The sequence below is a fragment of the Pteronotus mesoamericanus genome, unplaced genomic scaffold (assembly GCF_021234165.1).
Source record: "Pteronotus mesoamericanus isolate MK-2021 breed Mesoamerican mustached bat unplaced genomic scaffold, CSHL_Meso_final scaffold_174, whole genome shotgun sequence".
Classification (NCBI taxonomy): Eukaryota; Metazoa; Chordata; class Mammalia; order Chiroptera; family Mormoopidae; genus Pteronotus; species Pteronotus mesoamericanus.
In genome coordinates this window covers 18,170,326-18,198,323 of record NW_026555309.1, presented here as the reverse complement: position 1 = coordinate 18,198,323, position 27,998 = coordinate 18,170,326, and the positions used below count along the sequence as shown (strand labels likewise).

Sequence of the window (27,998 nt, the reverse complement as noted above, 5' to 3'; positions counted from 1 at the left end):
ACTCCCTCACACCTCCCTTTTAATTTAAAGAATTCCAGACTTGCTGATTCATCATTTAGAGAGGCATCAATCAATGCATTTTCATCCCATATTCCTAAAGAGTAAAGATAAAGGTTTTCTAGCATTAGATTCTTTCGTCCAAAATTATTTTATGATCCACAATGTTACTTAGTTGTCATAATGGTAACTTGTTTTAAGTTGCAGTGGTACTATTGCAGATGCATTCTACATTGGCCAGATCACTATTAGCTATATAACACTTGATTTTAGAGCATCATGGAGAGACTGGAATATCTCTGTAGGCAAGTAAACAAGGTGATGATGAATCTGAAAAACATGTCATATGAAAGAAACTAGGGATGTTTCACCTGAAAAACAGACGACCAAAACAGGAGCCATTACCTGTAACTTCAGATATTTGATGTACTGGTATATAAAAGAAGAATTTACTTGGAACACGAGTGTAAATTATAGAAGGACAAATTTCAGGTTGACATTTAAAAATACTTTTTGTAACTCAGAGTTGCCCAGCATGCGTCTTTGCGGGGAGGTGTACTTCCCATCACAGGAACTATTTAAGAAGAAGGCAGGTAACTTACTGTCTGGAGAGCTGTATAGGAAATGTCTTTGCAGTGGTGGCTGGGACCTGCTTTTGGAACTCTAGGGCTTTACAGAATCCAGTTTGAAAACCACTGATCAAGACCATACCCACTAGATTTAAAAATCTATTCCAAATGTTTATTTTCTGCTGTAATCATTCAGTGCAGAAAATGAGGAGCCATTGAAAGGTGCTAAGCAGAAGAATGGCATGGTTTGATTTGCATTTAGAAAGGTCACTGTGTTATCAGTATGAAACTAAAGTCAAAACTTGAAGCAGCAAGACCAATGTGGAGGTTGCTACAGTGCCCTAGGCAAGAAATGATTAGAAGCTAAATTTGGAAGGTAGCAATGGTGGATAGAGGAAAAAGGGCTAGGTTTAAACAACTGTATTGCGAAATAGTATTAAAAAGACCCAGTGATCAGTGTGGTATGATGGGAAGAGAGGAATCTGGCTTATTACTCAACTCTATCACTTTGGGGATTCAGTAAATAATGTTGACTTTATTAGATGAGCAGTGACCTTGAAGAGAAAGACCTTGAACTTAGCTTTAGAGCTGGTAAGTCTGCGGTAACTAACTCACCTCAGATCCAGCAGTCTAAAAGTAAGCCGTGGGAAGTCAGGTATGGAACTTAGAAGCAAGATCTGGGCTGGAGACACAGAACTGGCCGTCGCAGATATCAGTATTATGACAGGTGAAAGCATTGGGGTCCATGGGGAAAAGAAATTAGGCAGAAAGACTTGAGGAAGTGAAGAGATAAAAGAGGAACCTGGGTAAGTCCTTATTACTTTTTATAGCTGATAGTGGTGCACAATGACAGTAACAATTCAGTCTTAGCTGTTTAAAATAAAACAGGTTTTAAAAATTGGCTTTCTCTGACAGATCTCAAATACATCTGAAATGATTTTAAATCAAATTGTGATACAGATCTGCCAAAATTTTAAAATGTTTCTACAACCTAAGAATATTGTGGATCTCTGCCTAATCATTTGAATTTTTATTTGGACTGGATATATTTATTTTTTCATTCTCGCTTCATTTTATTTTACTGTGTTCTTCATTAAATTGACTGTTGGCCCTAATTCTAACCAGTGAAAATTTATTATATAGCGCAATAAAAAATTATACTTCAGTGAAAATCGTACTTCTTGAAATGTTGAGAACTTATGCCCTCCTATGTTCTTTGTTTACCTAAGGAAATGCAACTTCCCCACAAGTACAAAGACCATCTTTCATGGACTACTTTGATAAACAGGACTTCAAGAATAAGAGTCATGAAAACTGTAATCAGAACATGCATGAATCCTTCCCTATGTCCAAAAATGTGTTTCCTGATAACTGGAAAGTTCCTCAAGATGGAGACTTTGACTTTGTAAGTACATTTTAATTCTCTCATTTATATTTTCTCCTCCTTTATTTTATTTTTCGATTGAGAAGCATAGTCTTGGGTATATATAAAATTATAGACTGTATATTGATATTCAGTGTATAGTAATAAATGGGAAAAGGGGAATGGTGCATTTGTCGTTTTCTTGTAGAAATGTACTTGCAGAGAAATGTAAATAATTGATTATACTTAAATAGATCATAGCCCACACTTAGAGAAATATTTAGGACTCTTTAAAATTAAAATGACAGCTATTTCAAAAGATGTTTTTAATAATGCAAATATGAGATACTTCTGACAGCCAGTAAATTCAGTTTCCAAAACAAATAATACAAAGACATTTATGACACAGACTTGGAGAAATTTCCCTCAACTTTGAAAGTTAACTGAATTTGCTTCTACTTGAGTAAGCGTTAATTCCAGTTGGTTTGTCAGAAATAATGGTCCTATTTTTTATCTAGTTGGCATATAAACTTCAATATAAAACTGTATCTCAGCACTTCTTTTATTATATTTTTTCTTTATTTCTTCTGTCCTGCTCCTTTATATTTCTTTTAAAGAATGCATGTAATACAGATAAACAATCCCGTAGCTACTATTTCCACACTTGAGAGAGTAAATTCTCAAAATGAGTTTTTTAATAGAATAGGAATTTTTATGGAGTAGATTTTTACTTTAGCATGTTTTAAATAGTATGTTACTTTTGGACATTATTCTATAGGGTTTTTTTCTCCACATGAAGTAACTATAATGCTTCATAGCTATATTTATTAATAAATACATTTATTTGTAAGTAAATAAAATTTTAGATATATTTATATCTTTAAAATTTTTAAGTAATTTTAATCTATTTTGCTCAGTCAACATGCGTCTAAGTGCTTTGGGATTATAAATATTTTTAATGTTAAGTACTTTATTCCTAAATATTGTGATTATCTCAGCTTTTTAAATAATCAGGTAATACTGTTTCAAAAATCTGTCCTCAATAAATTCAGTACTAATTGCTATCAAATATTAGCAACAGCACAAGTTAGCCTGAAAACCTTAATTATAATATCAACTTACCGGTTTTTCATTTTTGAAGTTACAAATTAGAAAAATAAAATCTTTATTTCTATAGTTCTTGTAAAATTTTGAGCTACTTGTTAAAAAATTATAAATTATTTAGAATGCTGACATTCAAGCTTTAAATCATTCATGAACATGATGAATTATGTAGAGTATTTAGCATCAAAGAACTCTGTCTTGTCTCAGAATAAATCTTAATAACCTCTGGAAGTTTGAAAGGGACTCCAAAGTAATGAATAAATTATCATAGTTAAGAAATATTAAATACAGTTATTTAATTGTTTCAGTTGGTTTTTGCTCCCACCCCCAAAACTTACTGGCTTAAAATAACAAATTTTTATTTGCTCACACTTTCATGGGTAAGCAGTTTGACTAGGTTTAGCTTAGTGGTTCTTTTGCTGGTTTCACCTGGAGTGTCACAAGTGGCTGTGGTCATCTAACAGCTTGGCTGGAGCTGAGTGATCTAAAATTACCTCACTCTTGTGTCTGGCAGTTGTGCAGCAGTTACCTAGGCCATACGATCCTATCAGGCAAGCGTGGGGTTTTTAGGTGGCGACAGTAACAAACCTACTAGAAGAGTAATAGCAGACGTTGTAAGACCTGTTGAGACCTACTTAGGATCTACATAGTATCCATTTATAATAGCATCAAAAAGAATGAACACTTAAGAAAACCTTAACCAAGGAGGTGAAAGGCTTGTACACGGAAAACCACAAAACATTGTTGAAAGGAATTAAAAATATCAAAACATGGAAAGACATCTCATGTTCATGGATTGGAAAACAATATTATTAAAATATCAGTATTCTCCAAAGCAATCTATAGATTTAATATAATTTCCATAAAAATCTCGATGACCCTTTTTTTGCAAAAATAGAAAAATCCATCCTAAAACTCATATGGAATTTCAACAGATCGAATAGTCAAACAATCTTGAAAAGGAGAAACAAAGTTGGAGGTCTCCTACTTCTTGATTTCAAAACTTACTACAAAGCTACAGTAATATAAACAAAAAGCTACAGTAATCAAAACACAGTTATATAGACCAGTGGATTAGAACAGAAAGCCCAGAAATAAACATATAGAGTCAATGATTTTTGGCAATGGCATCAAGACCATTCAATAGGGGAAGGACAGTCTTGTGAACAGATGATCTTGGGAAAACTGGATATCTGTGTGCAAAAGAATGATGTCAAGCCTTTACCTTCCACCCTATACAAAAATTAACTGAAAAGTAATCATAGACCTATATTTAAGAACTAAAACTGTAAAAGTCCCAGAAAAAAACGTAGAGGGAAAGCTTCATGCTATTGGATTTGACAATGATTTCTCAGATATGATACCAAAAACACAGGCAACAAAAGAAGAAATAGATAAATTGGACTATACCAAAATTAAACTTTTATATATGAAACAACACTATTAATAACCTGTGGAATGGGAGAAAACATTTGCAAATTGTATGTCTGATAAGGAATTAACATCCAGGATATACAGGGTGGGGCAAAAGTAGGCCTATAGTTCTTCATGTGGAAAATAATACAATAATTAATAAATAATAATATAAGAATAAGCCATGTTTTATGTACTCACAACTGTAATCTACTTTGCCCCACCCTATATAAAGCACTCCCCCAACCCAACAACAACAAAAACCCAATTTAAAAAGTGAATAGTTATTTCTCCAAAGAAGGTACACAAATGGTTATATTTCTCCCAAGAAGATAAACAAATGAAAAGATGCTTAATATCACTAACCATTAGGGAAATGCAAATCCTAACTATGAGATACCACTTCACACCCATCAAGATGACTATCATATAAACACACAAACAGAGAGAAAGAGATAGAGAAAGTAACAAGTGTTGGTGAGGATTTGGAGAAATTGGAATCCTTCCGTGTGCACTGTAGGTGGGAATGTAAAATGGTTTAGCTATTGTGGTAAACAGTATGGCATTCCTTCAAAAAATTAAGCAGAATTACCATGTGTTCCAGCAATTCCACTTCTGGGCATATACCCACAAGAAGTTCATGAAAGCAGGGGCTCAAACAGATATTTGTACCTCCATGTTCATAGCAACATCATTCACAGTAGCCAAGAGTGTCCATTGATGAATGGGTAAACAAAATGTGGCATATGCGTACAATGAAATATTGTTCAACCTGAAAAGGAAGGAAATTCTGACACATGCCAATAATATGGACAAACCTTGAAGATATTATGTGGAATGAAATAGTCACAAAGGGACAAATGCTGTGCGATTCTACTTACATGAAGTACCTAGAGTAGTCAGGTTCACAGGGACAGAAAAGAGAGCGGTAGTAGCCAGGGGCTGGGGTAGAGGGGAGATGGGGAGTTGCTGTTTGGTGCATGCAGAGTTTCAGTTTCACAAGATGAAAAAAGTTCCAAGGGTGGATGGTCGTGATTGTGGCACAGAAATGTGAATGTGCTTAATGCCACTGAACCGTACACTTAAAATGGTTAAAATGGTGGATTTTAACCGAAGTATATTGTATCACAATAAAAAAAAAAAATAAGATGGAGGAAAAAAGAATATGCATAGTATCATTTCTGCCATGTTTTGTTAGTCAAAATCTGTCACAAGGCCAGTCAAGATTCAAGATTTTGGAGTCATTCTCTCTGAAAATTCCAAAACTTGTTAGAAAACAAATTAATTTAACAAATGTTCTGCTTTTTGGTTTAGATTGTGCTAGGCACTATGGGATATATGTAGACACACTTGTGATATTTGTCAAGTCATGAACGCAAGGTATAAAGTATTAAGCTGTAATCTGGAGCAATAATTCCGATGTCATATGGTTTTATATAAGAGGGGGATGCGACAAAGGCTGGAGTAGCTTATGAAATTATGCTGTTGTGAAGGGGGCCTTGGCGGAGCGCTGCAGGGTGCGTTGCAGAAGGAGGGCGTGCAGGCACTACAAAGAATGGTGCGGGTAATACAAAGCCTAAATAGGAAACCACCAGTTGTATTGGGTGACAGTGGAACCGAATTCATTTGGAACCATAAAGGAAATGAAATGGACAGGATCAGATGGTGTGGGCCTTGAGTGCAGGATTGCAAAGTATGAATTTTATTTCACAGTAGAAAGCCACTGCAGGTTTTCAAGTTGGAGAATGGCATGATGAAGCGTTTAAGATATTAATCTTGATGGCAGCATGCAGGATTTGATTGATATGAAAAGACTAGAGGTAGGAGAAACCTGTTCTGGGAAATAGACTTGACTTAACAGTGGTTTGACTTATGATTTTCAGCTTTAAGTGGTGTGAAAATGATACCTTTCACATTCAGTAAAAACCATACTTTGAATTTTGAATTCTGATCTTTTCCTGGGCTAGCCACATACAGTTACGGTACTCTCTCCCGACGCTGGACAACGGCAGCAAGCTGCAGCTCCCCGTCAGACGCGTGCTTATGAGGCATTTAAACAGCTGATACTTTATACTGTACTGTGTTACCTGTGTCTTTTGGACATTTTGTTCTGAGCACGTTTAAGATAGGCTAGCTTAGGCTATGGTGTTTGGTAGGTGAGATGTGTTAAATGCACATGCCTAGTGACATGATCTTTTCAATTTGCGATGGGTTTGTTGTAAGTCAAGGAGCATCTGTAGTAATAAAATGGAGAAAAAGAAACAAAAACAGGGGTAGATGTAGGATGTATTACCAAATCAACAGAAATAGCCACCTTACCAGATTAAAGAGTACTGTTTTGCTTAAGGGGAGGAACAAAATAATAGAAAGTGAAAGAAAGAAAAGGAGCACAGTAGGGAAGTGGCTTCAAGAGATCCTATGACTGGATCCCATGTTTGCTGGATTATTTCTTTTCTGACTTACACCGGGCTTGGAGCCTTGAAGGGGGAAGAGAGGAGGGACTGGCTAGGGCAGTTCTTCCTTCTCCGGCATTTACCACCCCTGTCTGCAGGAACTGCCCAGCCCTCTCATCCCTTTGTGCAAAGTGGGAGATGTTTGAAAAGGCTCCTGAGGATAGTGTAAGTGGGGATAAATAGGAGATGAATAAAGAATTACTGGAAGAAGTAGTGGGTGTGGTAAAAGGCAAAGAAAAGGGTGTAAGAGGGACTAAAAGAAGGTAGGAAAAGGATCGGGTGAAGTGCAAAGGGTTTGATGGAGTACAAAGTAAGGAAATGCACTAAAAGCAAAGACAGATTTCCACTTAAGACACCAGCCTGTAATGATAAGTGAAGTCTGGTCTTATTCAGTTCCATCAGACATTAAATATATAATGTTTAAAAATTGACTCATTAAACACTGTGCAAAGGTTTATGGGTTTATCTTCCTTCTATATGATGTAGCTCAGGGCTACCTTCCAAAACAACTGAGCCTTATATGCTTCCTATGTCTATTAAATAAAAGTTGCTTAAAATAACCCTAAGCTGTTCTGACCATATTTTCAGGATGTAGAAATCTTATCCTTCTGCTTTGAGGAAAATAGGTTTCAAGAAAGAAAAACGAAAAAGAATACTTCATTGTCTTTTGTAGTATTCAGAGCAGGTTCCTAAAGGACAGAACTTATTCAGAGGCACCTGCTAGACAGATGTGCGGGGTAGGAAACATTCTTTATCTCAGAGCCTCTCTGCAACATAATGTGTGTATTTTCTTTTAGCATTTGTGCTTTGGTTTTCTCTGAACTCTCGTTTCATATTATGTTCCTGGATATAATGAGATAATAGGAGAATTAATTTATGTTTACCAATTTGGGGGTATTATAAAGATAGGACAAAATGTATTTGGACTAATTCAATCGATTATTTGAACGCTACTAAGAAAGTTCTGTTTCGGGTGTGCCTGTAAAGATTTATAAAACAAATGTAAAAGGCAAATCTGTTTATTATATCACTAGTCTAATGTTTCAGTTTTTGTTAAAATTATTTCCAAACAGCCTTAGCCTCCAGATTGTTTAGTGTTAAATAGAGAGTGTGTCGATCATGTTTTGCAGAAGTTGCAGTCTCTATTCTTAAATAGATATATTTTGGGTAACATAAAGATTTTGGAATAAGAACAAAAACTTTTAAAAAGCCATCTGTTAACCCGCTATATTTGTTCCAAATTAAAAAAGAAATTAGATTGACAATAATAACTAGTATAAGAGGAATTTGGTAAATTAACCATTGTTTTTGACTCAAACTAAATTGTAAGTTAACATTTCTTGATTACTATGATTTCTAAATGTTTATTTAATTGATGGCATTCTTTTGAGCTAAGGGACACAGTTCTCTGGGGCAGCACTGGATAAAAAGTCTCTATCATTGTGGCAGAAGGAAAAAGTCTTCTCCGCCAAGTGTAAATTTGTTTTGGACTTTTCTAATTTTTTTACAATCTTACCTCTGATTCCTGGATTGGCAAGTCAGTGTGGTTATAGGGAAACCAAAAAAACACGCAAAAAACAACAATAAAATCCTCACTGCTACAAAACACAGAAAGCAGTAAATCCAGAGAAAGCGCCAGCCCTGCTGCTGGGACCACCGTGGGCATTTTAGGAATAGCCCCTTGTTCTGGAGAAATGTTTTCTTCTCAGCATCCTTTCACCCTCCTAGAGCAGCCGACAGTTGTGAAGGGTAATAAAGTGGAGACAGTGGTGGAGAACAGGGGCCCACAAATACACTGCAGCGATGCCAGCCCTTTGGAGAGCCGTCGCAACACAGGCTCTGTGGGAAACCTGGAGAGAAAAACGTAAGCCAGCAGCCTCTGCACGCGTTTACCAGGGTAGCTGTGTGCTGTCATCTGCTCTATTGCAGATCGTATTTTCGCTTTGCAAAGAGATGTTGGTTAGAAGCTTCCCTTATAGTGTTCTCCTCAGTCAAAGAACTTCTTGTTCTCCTCACCCCCTCATTGTGTGAACTGAGGAAACCACTTCATTGAGTGAAGTATTTAAGCGTATTGTCATAAATTAGCTTTGCATTAATTAAATGATTATTGTCAAGTATTTCCAGATGTTTGCAAGAGTGATAAAGTATTAAAAGATAACTATAGATAGTTCAGATTTATTTCTTCTAGAGTAAAAAAGAAATAAACACAACATCTCAAATGCTTTAGTGCAGAGCCCTGGATAAGAGTTTATGATTACAGGTGTACATGTGGCATGAACTTGAGTGTATGTGGCACATTGTGCTTTCACGACTCACTCTTTCCTTGTAGAGCCAACAGGAAATTAAAATTAATGAGAAGCCTGCACTTTGAAATACTTGCAGAATTCTTGACTATTTCAGTCCTTTGCCAGCTCACGAAATCTGTACTGGCAGTCATATCCAACAGATGGTGTGGCGTGTGCACAGTTGTATCATGTGATTGTCTAGGTCCATGTAGAATATTTATAAGATTTTGACCATCAATCTACTGAGGCATTTAAGACAGTCATAGCCTTTGTTTTGAAAGGAAGGTGGCCTTCTTCAAATGTACTTATCTGCAAGTAGGAAAACAAGTTAGAAGTTAATCAGTCACTGGGCAACTAAGCTGAGTCGAATTGATTCTATAGGAGTTAAACACAAAAACTTTAGTGTCTCTGAACTGTTACACTGCTTTCTTTTCCCCTCAGTATAATTTAGTCCATTTGGCCACCTGAGGTAGAATGAGCATTTTGCTTTCTTATTCCTAAATGTGCTGTTTGTCTTCCATAATTTCAGAAATTTTTACTTGCATCACCTACTGAAACATTAAGCTAATTCTGCTTATTTAGGTAATTAATACCTTAAGTTAAAATGCACTATATCATCATTTCCTTTACAAATTAAAGTGAGCAGGCCTGTACTTATTGGATTAATTAAGAGAAAGCACAGGTGCAGTATGTGGTTTCTTGTCACCGTGTTGGAATTTATTAAGATATTTAAAGCACATGGCAAAAAGAAAAAATGGCTTACTCAAAAGTTCTAAAAAGCAGAAACTTTTTTTGTACTAATTTGTTCTTTTAAAAATGCCATTAATACAAAGCAACAAAGAGAGGGGAAAAAAAAGAAAAAAATGCCATTTGTTTAGAATATTGCTTTGAAAAATTGGCTACTTTAAAACAAAGGTAGTGCACTCCAAGCCTATGTTATGACTAACGTTGATGTCTGAGGGAGTTATTTTGACTATGTGGACTTTCTGTGCATAACCTCATTTTAAATGTTTAGTCAGTAATCAATGGGGGGGATTACATCAAATGCAATATTAAGAACCAAGAGTGGACTCTAGGATCAAAGAGCAGACAATGTAATTTATTACCTATTACTAGTAGACTGATGCCCCAAGGTGTTTACTTTCTTAAATAAACCATTAGATTTCAAGTTGTTGGGATTGATCGAGGTGACTAGTAATGCATATATCAGGCTGTGTTGATAATAGTTCTTTTTTTACTATGGCTGTCATAAATGAACTTTTTAATCTGAAATTATTTTTGTACTCTCATACTTAGTTCAGGTTTTCAGAGTACACACAGCAGTTCAGTGTCAGAGCCCTTTCCATAACTACTTTCACCATATTTCCTGACATGAATCTTCCAGTCCGTACATAGCTCTGCTGGGGCCGGATGGATTTATCGGCCTGGTTAGACTAGTCCCGACCCCTTGCCCTCCGGCCCCGACATTAGGTTGGCCGCTTCTTCCATAGTGCTACTCACTCATTAAAATAGAAAACTTTCATTAGGTTGGATTCATCATCAAGACTTTCCAATAAATAACAGCTTTTTTTTTTTAATCTGAAAAAAAGCCAGACTATTTTTGTTTTGTAATTTTGTCCATTAATAGCAGAAAAAACCTTTCCAGAAATATAGACAGATCTTAAGGAGATATGTGAAAGAGGATATCAAACTAATGTTTTGTAACAGGTAAAAGAATTTTGGAGGACAGATTATCTTAATTTCATTAATTTATTTTGAAGATTTATTTTCATGGTTCTTAACAAAGGAACTATTTTTTCTTTATGAATTAAGGAGTGGTGCATGTTTAATTTGATAGTATACTGTTGCAATTAAAGCTATTGTTTCACTAAGGTGTTTTACAAAAGACTCAGTAACCTGGGTTAGAGAATCAGGTTGTAATCTGTAGTGCTTCAGTTTAGGTTTTAACTATCTATCTTAAAGTGAGAATGCAAGCAAAGCTACATAATAGCCAAGGATGCAAATATATAAATATGTGAAAGGCTAATAGCCAGTTGTACTCCTTTACTAACTAGTCAAATGAAATGAGTCGTAAGTTGTGGATTGTGATTGCTAATGGAAATTCTAAAACAGCCATTTTAGTGATTATATTCTCTAATGAAAAGAAATTTACCGTCTTTAACTCATTAGAACTTCATTGATGGTACAAAATATCTGAAATAGCCTTACTTTTGATTTTAAACATCTCATCATTCTTGCCTTGGCTGTGAACATTGAAAGGTTTTCCTTAGCAGATCTATATAAGGCACAATAGAGACAAGATGTGGGTAAGTTCCCCCTCGATTTGCAGAAATCAGTGAATTATAGCTAATGTCTGCAAACAAATAATTTTTCCATTTTTTTATAGAATTATAGGTATAATCTTCTAGAAAAGTATTCTTTCAATGACTCGGTTATGGAAATTATGCAACCCTTGACAGTCTAGTAGCCATCATTTAACAGCAGCTCTTCAGATATGCTATTTTTGTCATTTTTCAAGCACTTTTTTTAGAACTTGGTCCACCATTTGAACTGATGAGTTTTGTTGTGGATGTATTCAGTTTGTACTGTCTGTGGGACATGCACATCTACTGGGTAATTGAAAACATAGGACGAAGCCATGAATTTGGAAACATTTGCCTTAAAAAAGATACATGAGGTCACCCAGAGAGAACCTTGAAGTAAGGAGAAATGGTTACCAAAACTGGATTTCTAGGGAACCTAATTTAAGGTTGACAGAGGAGACTCGCTTTACCTTGCTGTGGGTCTAAGTAGAACCAAGCTTAAACAAGTAGCAGCTGTCATTTGAGAATTTACTATGGGTAACATTTTGGTTTTTTAAAAACTGGGTGTATATCAGATATGTAAGTATGTAAGCACCGTTGAAACCATGACAACTCTTTGGAGATAAACCTGAAACCTTTTCTCCAAACCCATTTTGAACCATGCGCTCTCTAAGCTCCCTTTCTGTCCCTTAACTATGCCTTTGGATAAGTGCTACAACTTCCTTTTGCTTAGGAAAAGTTCGACTAGTTTGAAATTTCAATCTCAAATTTGATTTAAATCTCACTTGATTATTCCCTACCGTACACCTCAGGGCGGGCCACCTACGTGGTGGAAGGTGGTTGCAGAGCTTTCCCGTCTCCTGGGTCCAGCTTTCACAGAGACGGGGTTGGGGATGGCCAGTGGGGTGGTGGGGAGTAGGTTAGAGGGGAGAGAGAGGTCAGCATTTGAAACTGGTCGGCATTTGAAGATGGTGTGTCCTACTCTGGCATAATCTGGTTCCAACTGTTGCAGAATGTTTCTGCTAATGTGATTCTAATGTGGACAGTGTGTGTGGCTTTCTTAGACTCTTGGTCTTATCCTGGCTTCCTTTCTCACCAAACCCTCCTTAAGAAATGGGCAGCATATCTCCTTCTCTTCCAACAGTTTAAACCCCTCTCTAGATAGGGCATTGGATGCACTTCACCAGCAGCCTTCCTTCTTCCTTTAATCTCTGTGTTTTCTTATGTGGAGCCATGGGAATTGGTGATGTTCTATTTGAAGGGTCTCAGGGAATGAGCGGGTACGTGGTGGGGGTTGTGAGAGGTATTTCCCATCCTCTCCTTCCCAGATACATCATTTCTATGGCCTGTTTATGTCTGCAGGCGCAGGCTGTTCCATCAAGCCTCCCATCTACAGAAACAGTCTCCCCTGCCTTTTACACACTTCCAAGGGCATTTGTTAAGTCTTGTAAGAACATTTTCACCAGGCTCAATTCTTTTCCAGGGGCATCACCAGCGCAAGTTTGCAGGTCCCCTGTTTAATACTCTGTCAGCTAGGAGTGAAACGAGAGTCTCCCCTTCTTTCAGGGACCCACAGTGTCTATGGTGGAACATCTTGGTGCTCCCTAGCTTGGCTTGGGTGAGGAAACTCTCCTAACACTGCACCTCAGCGCTCCTGATTCAGCCATCTCCTGGTGGGGAGTCGTGAGGCTCCTTCTGCGACCTCTTCGTACACTGAGGGGCAGTGGCTTGGCTCTGTTTGGTCCATGGCTGTCTTCAAGCTAGGGAGTGCTTATGCAGCTTTGTCTTTTCTGTAAGCCTTAGTCTTCAATTCAGGGACAGCCAAAAACTCCCAGTCAGCATTCTTCTATAAGAATAAACATTACTGATTTGATAATGCATTTTAGAGCATTTCATGTGTCATTCTATAGAAATATTTTAGCTTGTTCCTTCATTCATCATTCATCCAATGAACATTTTTTATGTCCTTGCTACATGCCATGCTCTTGTAATTACAGGCATGCCATGCACTCATATTTAACAAGTTGCTGTCCTGAAGAAGCCCCCAGACCACTTAAGAACACTTAATTATTTCACCCATGGGTAAATTGACCAGACCCACTGATGTGAAAAATCAGATTGTTGTAGAATCAATAGGCTTAAAAATAAAAACATGTAACTGAAAATGTGAAATTTTAATTGAAGTCATTTTTGACTACACAGAAATGTTTGACTAGTATTCAGAATTCATACTCTTTCTGATTACAGAATTTCTGTGGTCTCGGGTACATAGAACCATGGCTCATGTGGACCAGACTGATGATTCTTCTAGATCATTTACTTGAAGATTTAGTTTTAAGTTTCTTTGAGAGGAATTTAAATAGGGTAAAGTCAAATGTACTTTGACCAACTTTTTGCTATGAAGTTTCTAGCTTTATGCTGATAAAATATTAAGTGGGTACTGCCCACATGTGGCCCATATTTATGTATTTATTTAGCTCTCGTTCATACCATCTAGAAGTCTGAGACTTCAAGGATTATATTTATCTTTTATCTCCAAGGTAATATCAATATTTCATAATTTGTCAGTTTACAGAAGTTGAGTCTGAAGGTTTAACTATGAAAATAAACAGAATTCATATGAAGGAGCTTAGAAAAAATTAGGCCAAACACCATCATCTCCATTTATGGTTATTATTCTGAAAGGTTAAAAAAGTCACATCCATTTTAAAAGCTGAAGGCTATCTTAAAATAGACATGCTGTTTTTTTTAAATTAAAGTTTCTGTTTCATAACTAAAATGTTTAAACATTTCATGTATATCAGTTTTGCTTTAACAATGTAATGCATATTCTCTAAGTTAAATGTATATTCCTCTAACGTTACCTTTATTTTATAATTTAGGGAAAACTTGTTTTATATTAACATTTAAAATCAGTATCAATAAAATAGAACCAGCCTTTAATGGCAGGGGAAGTACTTTTAAAACAATTGAACTTTTCTTATCAGGTTCTGTTTCTGTGTTAAGATTGATAATATATTCATTACAAGAGAAAGTGGATTGTATTCATACATGTATATATTCCTTGAATTCATGATAATATATTTCCTGAAGTCATAATAAATTCTAAAAAGAAATGGTAACTGTAAGATGAGGCATTCAAGAAATGCACCAGTTCATACTTTTATTCAATTTCATATTAATGTACTTAACAATATATATGGCTTTTTGTATTTAGAGTAGAATCAGTTAGCTTTTCTTTTAGAGAAAATGTGCTAAAATACTTAAGCATGACTATGTATTTATATTCTTTTTTATTTTTAGAATAGAAAGAAATTTCATTTTCTTTGCATCTATAATAAAAATAATAACAGATATACAAAATGTTATAGCTACTTTGATTTTTAAAATTAAGTACCTTAAATTGTGACACACGTAAATGTTAAATTACTAGATACTACATTTGAAGTGATTCAAACAACACATATAAATAAGCAGTTGTCTCAGTAGATCTTACTTATTTAGTATTTAATTATTTAATAAGTATAAATTAATTTTTAATGTTTCCATTTTAATTATCTTTATAGAGTAACATACCAACAATTAAACTTTGTTTCTAGTTGTTCATGTTTCATTTACTCAGCAAAAGTATTTTACGTACCTTCCATGTACCTTTTACCTCCCTTTAGAAACTAATTATTCAAGGGAACCATTTGTAAAACATCCCTGTATTTACTATCTGCTCTCCTCACCTCACTTCAAATGAAGGGCCCCCCATATTATCTATTATTTGGCTGTTAGTTTTAGGGTCTAACACAGTCAGCTGGCTTGCCACCCTGTCAAATCAGATGCTTGCAAAACTGAAGCATACAGCAATTCCCCACCCCCAACCGCCAGCAGCTGTTACCAAACTTAACAAAGAATTAATTCGATATATTTACCTTTAGCCTGTTTTCTTGTTTGTTCAGGTGTGAATTCTGATTGTAAAAACTGGATTTAAGTACTTTGTATGAATTATTAATAGTTCAAAGGATACTAGTTTAAAACACCATTGAGAGGATCTATGAATTGTCTTAAGAATTAGTAAGGATTTATTTACAGTTAAAAAAAATCCTTTGATGTTATGGGGGCTAAGAAAAAAACAGAAGAAGTAAAGTCTTCAGGGAGTATGGGCTATTTGACCTACTAACAATTTTGTAATTATTTGCAAAACTGATGAAGAAATTGGAAGGAAATCATGGTATATTTGTTTTTCTCTGACTGGCTTATTTCACTTAGTATAATACCCTCTAGATCCATCCATGCTGTTGCAAATAGTAATACTTCATTCCTCTTAATGGCCAAGTAATATTCCATCTATATAAGGGCACTTGGTTTGCTTCCATATCTTGGCTATTGTAAATAATGCTGCAGTGAACATGGGAGTGCATATATTCTTTTGAAATCTGTTGCAGGTTTTTTTGGATGTATACCTAGAAGTGGAATTGCTGGGTCATAAGACAGTTTCTATCTTAATTTTCATATGTGGAATCTAAAGGACAATATAAGTGAACAAACAAAACAGACTCACAGGAAACAGTCTGCTGGTTGTCAGAGGGTAGGGGTATTGGGGCACGGGGTGAAAAAGGTGAAGGGTTAAGAAGTACAAATTGGTAGGTACAGAATGGTTATGGGGATGTAAAATACAGCATAGAAAATATAGTCAATAATATTGTAATAACTCTGTTCAGTGCCAGGAGGGTATGGGAAGTATTGGGAAGAATACTTCATAATGCATATGGTTGTCTAACCACTATGTTATGCACCTGAAACTAATACAAAATAATATTGACTATACATGCTAATTGAAAAGTAAAAAAATACAAAAAAAAATTGGAAGGAGAAAAATAGTGTATACATAAACGTCTTCTGACATCGACAAAAGTAGATCTTGTGTGTTTGTGGTATGTCTCTGAATTAGGCATTAAATCAAATTTGACAGTTAAATAATACTTAATGGCGGCAAAAGAAAATGGCTTCTAGTGCCCCTAGGAATCCTTTCTTCATTATGGAAATTCATTATTTATTAGAATGATGAGTCATCAAGATCATTAGTTCATTTTGCCAGTTTCTGCTTTGATTTCTTAATATTTCTTTGTAGCCTGGCCATAAATATATACAGGATTTATTTTAAAGCCTAGTGCTTTTCTTTTTTTAAAAAACCTTTCTTTTGAATTTATTATAGGTTACTATTTAATAAAATATTTTGATATTAGACCCTATAAAAACTCAAAATAGAGAACATTTTTATTAAGAGGTGAATTGAATAAATGTCAATGAGCAATAGATGTATTTCAAATAAAACCTTCACAAGTGTTAGAAAAATATTAATTTCTAAATACATTTTTATTATTGAGTAACTTCTATGGATAGAAAAATGCATTTTTGATAGAATATGGAAAACTGACTAATTTTAATATGTGGAATTATTTAATATTGATAAACTTTAGATTTACTACAACTGTGTTAGACTATTTGTTAGTCACAGTACTTCTCATTCTGTGTTTGTTTTATTCCCCAGTATGTACTTTGATTTATTGTAAATTTAAAGTTTGAAAGTCATAACCTATGATAAACTCTAGGCTTAGTTTTCTGAGATCGTTTATTTTATGCCCTTGTTGCTAAAAGAGCTGTTTAATTACTAGAAAAGACTCTTTCAAATCAGAATTTAGAGTATGTCAAAGTAATTTGCCTTAATAAAATAATTACATTAAGACTTTTTCATTAAATTTGCCAACCTATTGACAATGTACATGTAGTCATGTAAGTGAACACAAGATTCACAGAGTAGCTTAGATAAAATAGCCTGAATAAATTAAATGCTATGAATTAGATTTTTAAATGAATATACATTTTATATACACATATACACCCCTAACCTCAATTTGAAATTACGATCCTAAATTATATGTGTCATTTAAAAAGGCTTAAAAGTAAAATAAAATTTATATTGATGTGCCAACCCTAAGAGTACTTAGGAAAACCTTAGAAAACATCCTAAGAAATTGCTATTGAATCCTGTCTAAACATATTTTGTCTAAGTGAAGAGAAGGAAAGGTATTTTGTTCCTATAATTATTTTACTTTTCTCTGAGTTCCCTTTCATCATAGGCTGAATCTCAGGTTAGATCGTTAAACAAACCTCTTAGATTAAAAAAAGTCTAAGGTAGATGATTAGGAAAAGACTTGATTGGGCAAATTTGGGATGGGTTTTGGAAAGCTTTTTATTATTTTAGACCAGTTTCCCTGAGCTTTGTTTACTCATTTTATAAAGCATATAAAAATACATCATTAGTTTTTTATTTGGACTTTACTAATTCTTTTGCATTTTAAAAGAGATCAAGACCATATGGTTAAAATATTTATTGGAAAGCTTTTTAGAATATGTATACCAGTAATAATGCTTACTTTAATTCCTGTCAAATTGTGATAGTAATTCTTAGTCTTAAGGATTTTATTTTAAATTCATTTTCTCATAACATTTTTTCCTAAATTGTCTTGTTTTTAATTAATCTAAAACTACCAGCCACAACTATTTTTTAAATTTTAGACAACTTTATTGAGCTATAATTCACATACTGTAACTATAGTCCACTCTCTGTATATGTGGATTTCCAACTGCCAAGTTGACCCTTAAACAACAAGGATTTGGTCAATTGAACTGTGGTTAATTGAAAAAGATTGCATGTAAGTGGACCCTCACAGTTAAAAATATAGGGATATGGAATTAGTGTATATATTTCTAAGCAGTGAAAAGCTGCCAAGGATATGGAACTACTTGGCCATATTTTGTCTTTGTTTTTTGGCAGGTGGTGGTGCTGATGAACTTTTTCTTATTATTTATTCATAAATATCACAATGACTTTTGTAGAATTTGCCATGTTGATTCTACATTTTATATGGAACTGCAAGGGATCAAGAATAGTAAAAAATGACTAATATGTGTCTGGCATTGTTCTAGATACTATTTATAGATCAATAAATACACCAGGCAGAAATCTCTACTCTCACAGAGCTTACATTCTAATGGAGGAAACAGTTAATAACCATAATGAATTAGTAAATTATGTAGTATGGTAGAAGACAAATAAGCTAGATAAGAAGATGAGGCTAATATTGGGGGGGGTGTGTATGCACTTTTGAATAGAATGGTTGGGGAAGGCTTCGTTGAGAAAGTGACGTTTGAGTAAAGACTTGAAAGATGTAAAGGACCAAGCAGGGGGTGAGCCACAGGAATATTTGGAAGAAGAACATTTCAAGTAGAGTGGCCAGTCATTGCAAAGACTCTGAAATAAAAGTGTCCTTTGGTATGTTGGGGAACAGCAAAGTGACACACTTATTTGGGGAAGCTGAATGAATGAAGGTGATATCATAAGATAAAATTAGAAGAACGGGTGGGGAAGTGGGAGTTGAGTCAGTGGTAGGTTCTTGAAGGAATTGCTAGGGTTTTGGCTGGTATTCTAAGAGAAATATTAGATTGATAACTGACTGACTTTAAGAGTTTACTCTGGCCACATTTGAGAATCAATCTAGTGGAACAAGAGTAGAAGGAGGGAAACTAGTTAGAAGGCTATTACAATCATCCGTGGAGATAGCACTGGAGGTAGTCAGAATTGGTCAAATACTACACGCAAAATACAGCCACCCTATCCCAACATCCCCCAAAGTCTCAACCCATTAAAGAATCAACTCAAAGTTCAGAATCTTATCTAAATATTATCAGCTCATAAATCCAAAATCTCATCATCTAGATCTAGTATCTCCATTGTGGAACTATTGAGAAAACAAGGTATCTGCCCCCAAAACATAATACTGGGACTGGTATTGTATAACAAGCTAGAGATACTACAAAATGGAGAGAATGCAAGGAAGAAAGGAGTCAGTCACTGGTGACAGTCAATTTTTAAATCCAGTAGTGAAAATTCCATTATGTTTCTGTGGTTTGAGGCTCTGCCATCTGGGTTGAACGATCCACCCTTTGAGTTGCCCTTTCTTTTCTTGAAGGGTAACACATATTTGTAGCTAAGTAGTAGAATTTTGGGAGTCTGCAGCATTCCTTTATTTTATCCTATCCTTGTCCCTTTCAGTCCAAGTAGGCAGTGTTTCTGCTGATACAACATTGTCAAAAACCTGGTGGTCTCCTATGTGTGTCACAGGAATCTTCACCATTAGACAAGCAGGTTCTCCACAGATCTGTCCCAGACAACCCTGTCTCTCTATTCGTGGCCTGTATATTGAGATGATTGAGGAGATTTGTGTCACACACCTAATCTATCCAGCAGTAGCAAAATGTCCAGGTACACCCTTGACCTTCTTGCCAGAAGATGCTTTCCTAATGTGCATCTCCTAATTTGAACATCTTTTGAAATCTGCATAGGATGAGAATTTCCCAAATCATCAAGTACTGGGTTTTCTTGTTTTGTTTTGTTTTATTTTGTTTTCTGCTTAGATTTTTGTTCAGTTCTTCCCACCAGTCTCTTTCCTCTTACAATTTATTATAAGCTGCAAAAAGAATCCATAGTGTACCTTCAACACTTTGCTTGGAAATTTCCTCAGCTGAATATCATTACTTACAAGTTCTGCTTTCCACGTAACTGCAGGACACAAGTGAGCTAAATTTTCTGCCACTGTATAACAGGGATCATCTTTCCTCCAGCTTCCAGTAAAATGTTCCTCCTCTCTTCCCAGTGGTCCAAATCATGATAAAGAAAAATTATTACAGTATCATGAGATAATGATTTATTTTATGAACAAAATCTCTTGAAGGGCAGGGCCGTGTCATGCTTTGTATGGTCCCTCCCACAGTGAGGGTTTTCACCTCTCCCATTTATCACTCACAGTGGAGATACCATGTGACTCCAGAATGGAACATGAGTACTCTTGGGTTGACGAAAAAGCCTGCTCAATTTTTTCCATAAAACAAAAGACACATTTTTCATTTTCACCAATAACTTTATTGATTTGGATATTTTGAGTATGCCGGCTATCTCCCACTGTTCGCTTCTACTGGGGAGAGGTGAGAGGTGCTGCTAAACATCTTCCAGTGCATAAGACAGCCCCACAGCAAAGAATTATTTGGCCACAATGTCAGTAGTACCAAGAAACTTTGCAAACCACGTTTTACGCATTTAATCAGTCACAGCACCTTCTCCAAACACTGCACAAAACTTATTTTGCATTTCAGTTGTTTTTACCTTTCATAAAAAAGCGTAAGATGCTGAAAATGTGTATTTTCTTTCATCTTAAATATTAAAATGGCTGCACAAAAATTCACCAATTTTGATTTTTATAAAAAATGCATGCTGACATGACAGTTGTCACAATACAATCTAACAAAATTGTTTGGAATGAAGTTAAAGACAACTAAGCACTAGTAGAGCCATCGTATGGAAAAAATCAGTGAACTTTTTGGCCAACCCAATAGTTTCTGGGATCTCTTCTTCTCATTAGCAGCTAATTTAGAGTTCGCCTCCTCCCTTCCTGCCCCAGCCACACTAGAACTTGATAACGGGCATTTTCTCTACCCCTGACTCAGATGAGATCTTCACACAGGGATTATAAAAGATTTAGGAGGGTTTTTTTTTTCATGTATTTTTAGAACTATCATTCTAAGCCATAGCTCTCCCTAATTGCTATGCCTTCCTACGCCTTAGCTGTAATTACTGTTCCTTCTCATCTTTCTGCATCCTCCTAGGCTCACTCTTCTGTGAATTCTCCTTTAGTTCTCCACCTTTCTCTTTACTGGAGTGACATCCAGTTTTTCATTTTACTGGGCCAAAACTACCCTATGACAGTCTCGTGGCTTCTCTTACTCAACAACTGCTTTTCTTTGAAGTTGCTGCTACCATTTTCTCTGCGAGCACTTCTAATGTTCTGTTGCTGTGATTTGTTTCATGTACTTTCACATCATTGTTTGCTCCTTTCCCAGAAACGTGTTTTGGTCATTTAATATTCTAAATATTGTGTGTGTTTAACAGCTTTCTTGAGATCTAATTCATAGTTTGCTCGTTTAAAGTATATAATTCAGTGACATTTAGTATATTCACAGACTTGGGCATCCAGCACTGCAATTTCAGAACACTTTCATTTACCCTAAAGAGAAACCAGCACCCCTAGCTATCCGCAGCCCCCATTCCCCCCATAGGCAATTGCTAATTTTATTTTTAATCTTCTGAATCTACAGATTTGCTTACTCTGGACATTTCATCTAAATGGAAAGGTGATATGAGGCTTTTTGTGTCTGGTGTATTTTATTTAGCATGTTTTCAAGGTCAATCCATACTAGCATGTATCAGAACTTCATTCTTGTTTATAGCTGAATAATATTCCATTGTACAAATATACTACATTTTGTTAATCCATTTATCAATTGATGGGCATTTGGATTGCTTCTGCCTTTCAGTTATGAGTAACTAAATGCTTCTCTGAAAATTTTTCTACAAATGTTTGGATAGACATGTTTTCATTTCTCTTGGGAATATAATTAGGGATCATGAGATAGTGCTCGGTTTAACCTTTTATTTTCCCAAGTGGCTGCACCGGTGTGCACTCCCGCCATCAGTGTATGGCAGTTCCAGTTTATCCACATCCTCGTCAACACTTGCTGTATCTATACAGGTGGGGCAAAAGTATGTTTCATGTAAAAATTAACTCAGAATGGGTCAGAGACCTAAATGTAATAGCCAAAACTGTAAGACTCTTAGAAATAAACCTAAGTGAATCTTCATGACCTTGGATAAGGCAATAGTTTCTTAGATGTGACACTAAAAGCACAAGCAAAAAAAAAAAAAAGACAAATGAAAAAACTGGACTTTATCAAAATTAGAAACATTTTACTTCAAAGGACCCAATAACAACAGTGAAAAGACAACCACAGAATGGAAAAAAATACCTGCAAATCATGTATCTGATATGCAACTTAATGTAGAAATATAAAGAACTCAAAAAAATACTAAGAACCCAATTAAAACTTTGGCAAAGGATCTGAGTAGATAATTCTCCAAAGAATATATGCAAATGGAAAAAAAGAAAGTGAAAATATACATCATTAGCCATTAGAGAAATACAGACGAAAGTCATACTGAGATCCACTTGACACCCACTAGGATGGCCATAATAAAAAATATGAAGGGAGGGCAAAAATAGGTTTACAGTTTTACATAGGGAAAATAATACAGTAATTAATGAATAACAATATAAGACTAAACTCTGTGCTTCCCACACAACTGTAAATATACTTTGGCGCCCCCGCCCCCGTATATGCCTACCCTCCTGCCAGCACTACACTGCTCTCTTGATTACTGTAGCTCTGTAGTAAGTTTTGAAATCAGGAAGTGTGGTTTGTTCTTCAACTTTGTTGTTCTCTTCCAAGACAGTTTTGGTTATTTTTTTAAATTTTCTTTTGTTTTTTATTTCAGTAAAAAAAAAACAACAACAACAACAAAGTTTACCATCTTAACCACTGTTAAGTGTACAGATTGGCAGTGTTAAGCACATTGGATTGTCGAGCAGCCAGTCTCCAGAACTCTTTTCATCTTGCAAAGCTGAAACTCTATAACCATTAAACAACTTTCATTCTTGCTCCTCTTAGCTCCTGGCTATCACTACTTTCTGTTTTTATGAATTTGACTACTTTTGATACCTTTTATAAGTGCAGCTACTTTGGAAAACAGCTTCACGGGTTCCTCAGTCGTACAATATTTGTCTTTTTGTGATTGGTTTATTTCACTCAGCATAATGTACTCAAGGTTCATCCATATTGTAGCTTGTGACAGGATTTGCTTCCTTTCTAAAGCTGAATAATGTTCCATTGTATGTTTTGGCTATTTTACATTTCTTGAATTTCCAAATGAATTTTTGTATTATCTTGTCAGTTTCTGTGAAGAAGTCAGCTGAGATTTAGTAAGGATTGAATCTTTAGATTCTGTATATCAGTGTGGATCTATAGTGTGGATCAGTGTAGATCAGTGTTACATGTTAACAATATTTCTTTGTTAACAATATAGTCTTCCAACCCATGAACATGGGATGTCTTTAATTTCTTTCAGCAATGTTTTATAGTTTTCATAGTATAAGTTTTATACTGCTTTTGTTAAATTTATTCCTAAATATTTTATTCTTTTTGATGCCATTATAAATGGAATTGTTTTTCTTAATTTCATTTTTGGTTTTCTCATTGCTACAATATAGAAAAACAATTGATTATATACATTGATCTTGTATCCTGCAAACCTTTGAAACTCATTCATTAGTTGCAGTAGTTTTTTGGTAGCTTCCTTGGGATTTCCTACATACACAACATGTTCCCAAATAGAGATAGTTTTACGATATTGTGTTTACATTAATTCAGCAAACATGTACTGAGGACTTGGCTCTGTGTCAGGCACTGTGCTGCATGATGGGAGTGAGAGACAGAAACCATGAACTCTGCTTTCATGAAGTTTTCAGTCTAGTGAGGGGGCCAGGTCTTTAAACCAGTAGCGCAGTTCGGCACCGTGAATACTGTGACTGAGAGATGTAGAAGGTGCCGCGGTAGCACAGAGGAGAAGGGCTACTACACTGGGGAGAATTAGGAAAAATTCCATACATGAGTTTTTACAGAATTCTGGACTACTTTGTAAATAAGTAGCCACAGTTATGATAACTTGTCATTTCAAGGCCACAATGATCTTAGATACTTAAAAATCATTGTGTAGTACTTTAGCTTTAAGATTTTTAGGTCTATCAAAATTTAAGCAGATTTGCATTAATAGTGAGACAACAATTTGAGTTTTCAAAGTACGAGTATATACAGATGTTTGATTTTGTAGTAAATCTGTTGCTATAAAAGCATATGATCACATTTGGAAAATTGCTATTGCATGTCTTGGCAGTTTGTTGAGAACTGAAAACTTTAAAACTAACTGGTGTTTTGATAGATTAAGTTCAAGGCCACCTTTTGTTTAAATGATGTTTTGTTTTCTGTAATTAGACCATGCTAGGTGAATTAAGTATGTAATTAAAAACAGAAGGTTTGGCTAATTCACAGTAAATGAGTACAAAATACAGGGTCATTATCCATCTCCAGTGAGACTCCAGATGAACAGTGCACATGGAACTATTTATAAAACATTTTGCATGGTCAGAGCTGCTCTAGGTTGCTGTCCATGGCTTTTAAATTAAAGTATTCACAGACTTTCAAAAAAATGTACCTGTGCTCATCTAAATGGAAAACCAGAAAAGATTAGAATCTAATCTTCTATCCCAAATAAAAAGGTAAACTATACTCCTTTTGCTTCAGAAGTGACCATTTATTATGCTGCTTGGCATACTGAGTTCATGATTAAAATTCTGATGAACTTTTGAGAGTTCTGAGTCTCAGTTGTTTTCATGTTCGCACACCCTGGAGATGTGCAAGGAAAATAACTCTGGTTTAATCTATTTCCTCATAGCTTAGTCACAGTGGTGCCCTGGGATGGGAAGTCTGGGAAGAGTTTTAGTTAGAATGGTTTTTCTTTTTATGATTCAGGAATGTGGTGCTTTTAGAAAACAGGTGTTTCATTTAGTGGTTTGATTTATGGAGAAAACTAGAATTGGTTACTGGAAGCACTGAGCTTAGACTCGTCTTGGAAACCCCTCCACCATGTGGCTCCTGGTGCCTCTCCAGCTTTCCTCTCACAGTTCTCCCAGCTCTAGCATCGGCACCCCTGTCGTGGCTGCCGCGCTCACTGCTGCATCCTAGCAGCACAGGCGGTTTGGGGCTAATAATAGTTGCTCAAACAATACTTGTTCCACGAAAGAGTTGCTGGGTAAATGCTACAGATCTATAATTTAAATTAGATTTAAATCAAAGATAATACATGTATTAAAAATCTAATCTCTGCTAGACACTGTACTAGGCAATGGTAAAACAGAAATAATAAGTAGTCTCTTTTTTATTCTCAAATAGTTTAAAGTTAATTAAAAGGACTTTCTTTCTGGGCATATGTTGTTATAAGACATTTAAAGTTAGGTGAATAGTTCAGTAACTATTGATTTGGGATACAAGAACTATTTTTAGTTTCCTAATCTAAGCTGGTTAGATAGGTAAGACGCCCATGCAAACAATAATAAAGCAATAAGGTCACTGTGTAATTGGAAGAATCTTCAAAACTGCAATTGAGAGCGTACAAAGACCACCGGAGTCTACCTGACAAAGGGGTCTAAATGTTTAAAAAGTCTAAAATGTTTAAAAAGTTAGCATTTAAACAGATGCCTAGAAATGGGCAAGAATGTACCAGGCAGACAAGTGAGAAAATAAGCTAAGTGGACAGGAGAGTTGGGCACAGCACGGCACGTTCAGTGCTGCTGGAGCGGAAAGGTAAGCGGGGAAGTGGGAGGGTTAGGGGGAGGAGGGTGGGCAGGTATATGTGTATCATACAAGGGGGGTGAGAGTTTGGCCTGATAACTGAAAGCCACTAAAAATTAACAATACACTGGTCTGTAGAAACTAGATTGAAAGGGATTAATATTAGAGGTAGCGAAATTGTTAAGGAGACTGTTGCAGTATGACATAGTCCAAGTGAGAAATGAATGAAGGCCCTGGAATGGACTAAAAAGGACAGTTTTGAGAGGATCTCTAGTCTTTTGTGATCAGATCTAGGAAGAGAGGGAAGAATCTCAGATGATTTCCAGATGTTTTACTTGAACAGCTAGGTGAGTGATGGTTCCATTCATTACGTTAAGGAACAGTGACTTCAGAGGGAACACGATGACTTAGCCCTAGACATGTAATAATTCAGAAAGACCTGATTTTTAGACATATCCAGAAAGGGGGCTCCACAGAGGTATCCATCTGGACTAGAGACTGGGGATTGTGGGTCATTTTTTAACTGGTTTCATTGAAGTCAGGAATACAGAGGGAGAGTAAGGATAGGTGGACTGAGATCCGTCCCTGTGCAGTATCGACAGAAGAAGAGACCTGATGTCTTAGATATTGAGGACAGAAGGTTTTCAAGAAGGAGAAGGTGAATGTGTAAACAGCTTCCACAAAATTAAATCATGAGAACTACGAACTGGAGGTTGGGTTTGACATTCAGAAGGTCAGTGTTGCTTTCGAGTGAAGCAGCCTCGGTGAGACGGTGAGGCCTAAAGCGGGAGCGCTTCAGCACCAGCGGGTCCGGGGGAGGGAGTCTCCCCTGGGAGTGGCTGGTGGAAAGGAGGGCTGTAAGGGGGTAAAGGGGGAATATAAAGTTAAGGAAACTTCTTCCTTTTTTTAGTTCTAGATATGAAAAACTTGAGGGCTTTTACATGCTGGAAAGAAAGCACTCATGGCAGGAGTTTGAAGATTTGAGTAAAAATAATCAGTGGAAAGAAGTCCCTGAGGAAAGAGGGTGGATGAGACCCAGAGCATTGGTAGGGAAACCAGATCTCCATGGGAAGAAGGAGAAATGTTACTCGGGGCCAGAGCAATTCGGGAAGAAGGGTGGGGGCTGGTTTGGCGACGGGGAGAGGAGTCAGAGTTGGAGGGGGCCCCTAAAGGTTACTCCCCGTCCCGTGTATTAATCCTCCCGCCAAAGACCTAGCAATTTCAAACCTAAGGCCTACCATTGTAGGTCTCCCAGATTTACCTCCCCACAAAATCCAGTCCCTTTCCACCAAAGAAACAAAACACTATTTTTAGGATCCCTTCCTTTAACTGCCACACTAAATGTTGTGTTCCTTTTCTCTAAACTATTTCCTCTGTAAATTATTATTATTTTCCATCTATTTACACTTGGTTTTTAGGCCCTTCTCCAATTTCACACCTCTTTTAGATTAACTTAGTTCACTGTGTTCTCTCTTTCATTCCAACTTAACAGAATTCAGTATAGTTCTAACAAACTCGTGACAGCCAGAAAGACATAATTTACTTAAAACTCTTTAAAAATCTTGCTTTTATAAAAATATCCTTGGGGAATGAATCAGAAATTGCAATTTAATTCGTTTTTGATAGAGCAAGATATTTTATTTTTGCTTGTTCCCTTTATTTTTACTTTTCTTTCTCATTCTTCCCAGCCACTCCCACACTGTCTTCTAATTTTCAGTATTGGAGAATTTAGAATTATTCATTTGCACTATTTAACAGTCATTAGTATGTGTTATCAAGCTTTCTGGAGAAGAAAGAATGAAAGTTAAGTAATAACAGATGAATACTGTGATTTCACCAAAGTCATGACTTAGTCTTTTAGAATATAATCTTTCTGTCTTAGCCAATAATTTACTTTTTTTTCCCTTTTATTAGCAGTTTGATTTTAGAAATTTTTATTTCAGGGATGCATTTGAGTGCTACTTTTTATGTTTTGTTAAAGGTTAAGTAAAGGTCAGTTGAGCCTTAATTTTGGTTGTGTATTAAAAATAGCTTTTAGCTAAAAGATGTGTAATAGCCAAGTATAAGTAACATCTATAGTGGGCTTTCTTTCTCGTTTTAAATTTCTTTATTATCTGTGCAAAAAAAGAAAGCTTTACGTGTCACTTTTAGCCTCCCTAAACTAAACT

At 35.7% G+C, this 27,998-nt stretch overlaps 1 protein-coding gene across 1 annotated transcript in view; it reads left to right on the top strand.

The window, feature by feature from the left end:
* Positions 1-27,998, top strand: part of STK3 (serine/threonine kinase 3) — a 243,918-nt gene that overhangs the window by 180,960 nt on the left and 34,960 nt on the right. The window contains exon 10 of the mRNA XM_054590312.1: positions 1,796-1,971. Within this exon, the coding sequence (XP_054446287.1) occupies positions 1,796-1,971 (176 nt within the window). The remainder of the gene's footprint in view (positions 1-1,795; positions 1,972-27,998) is intronic.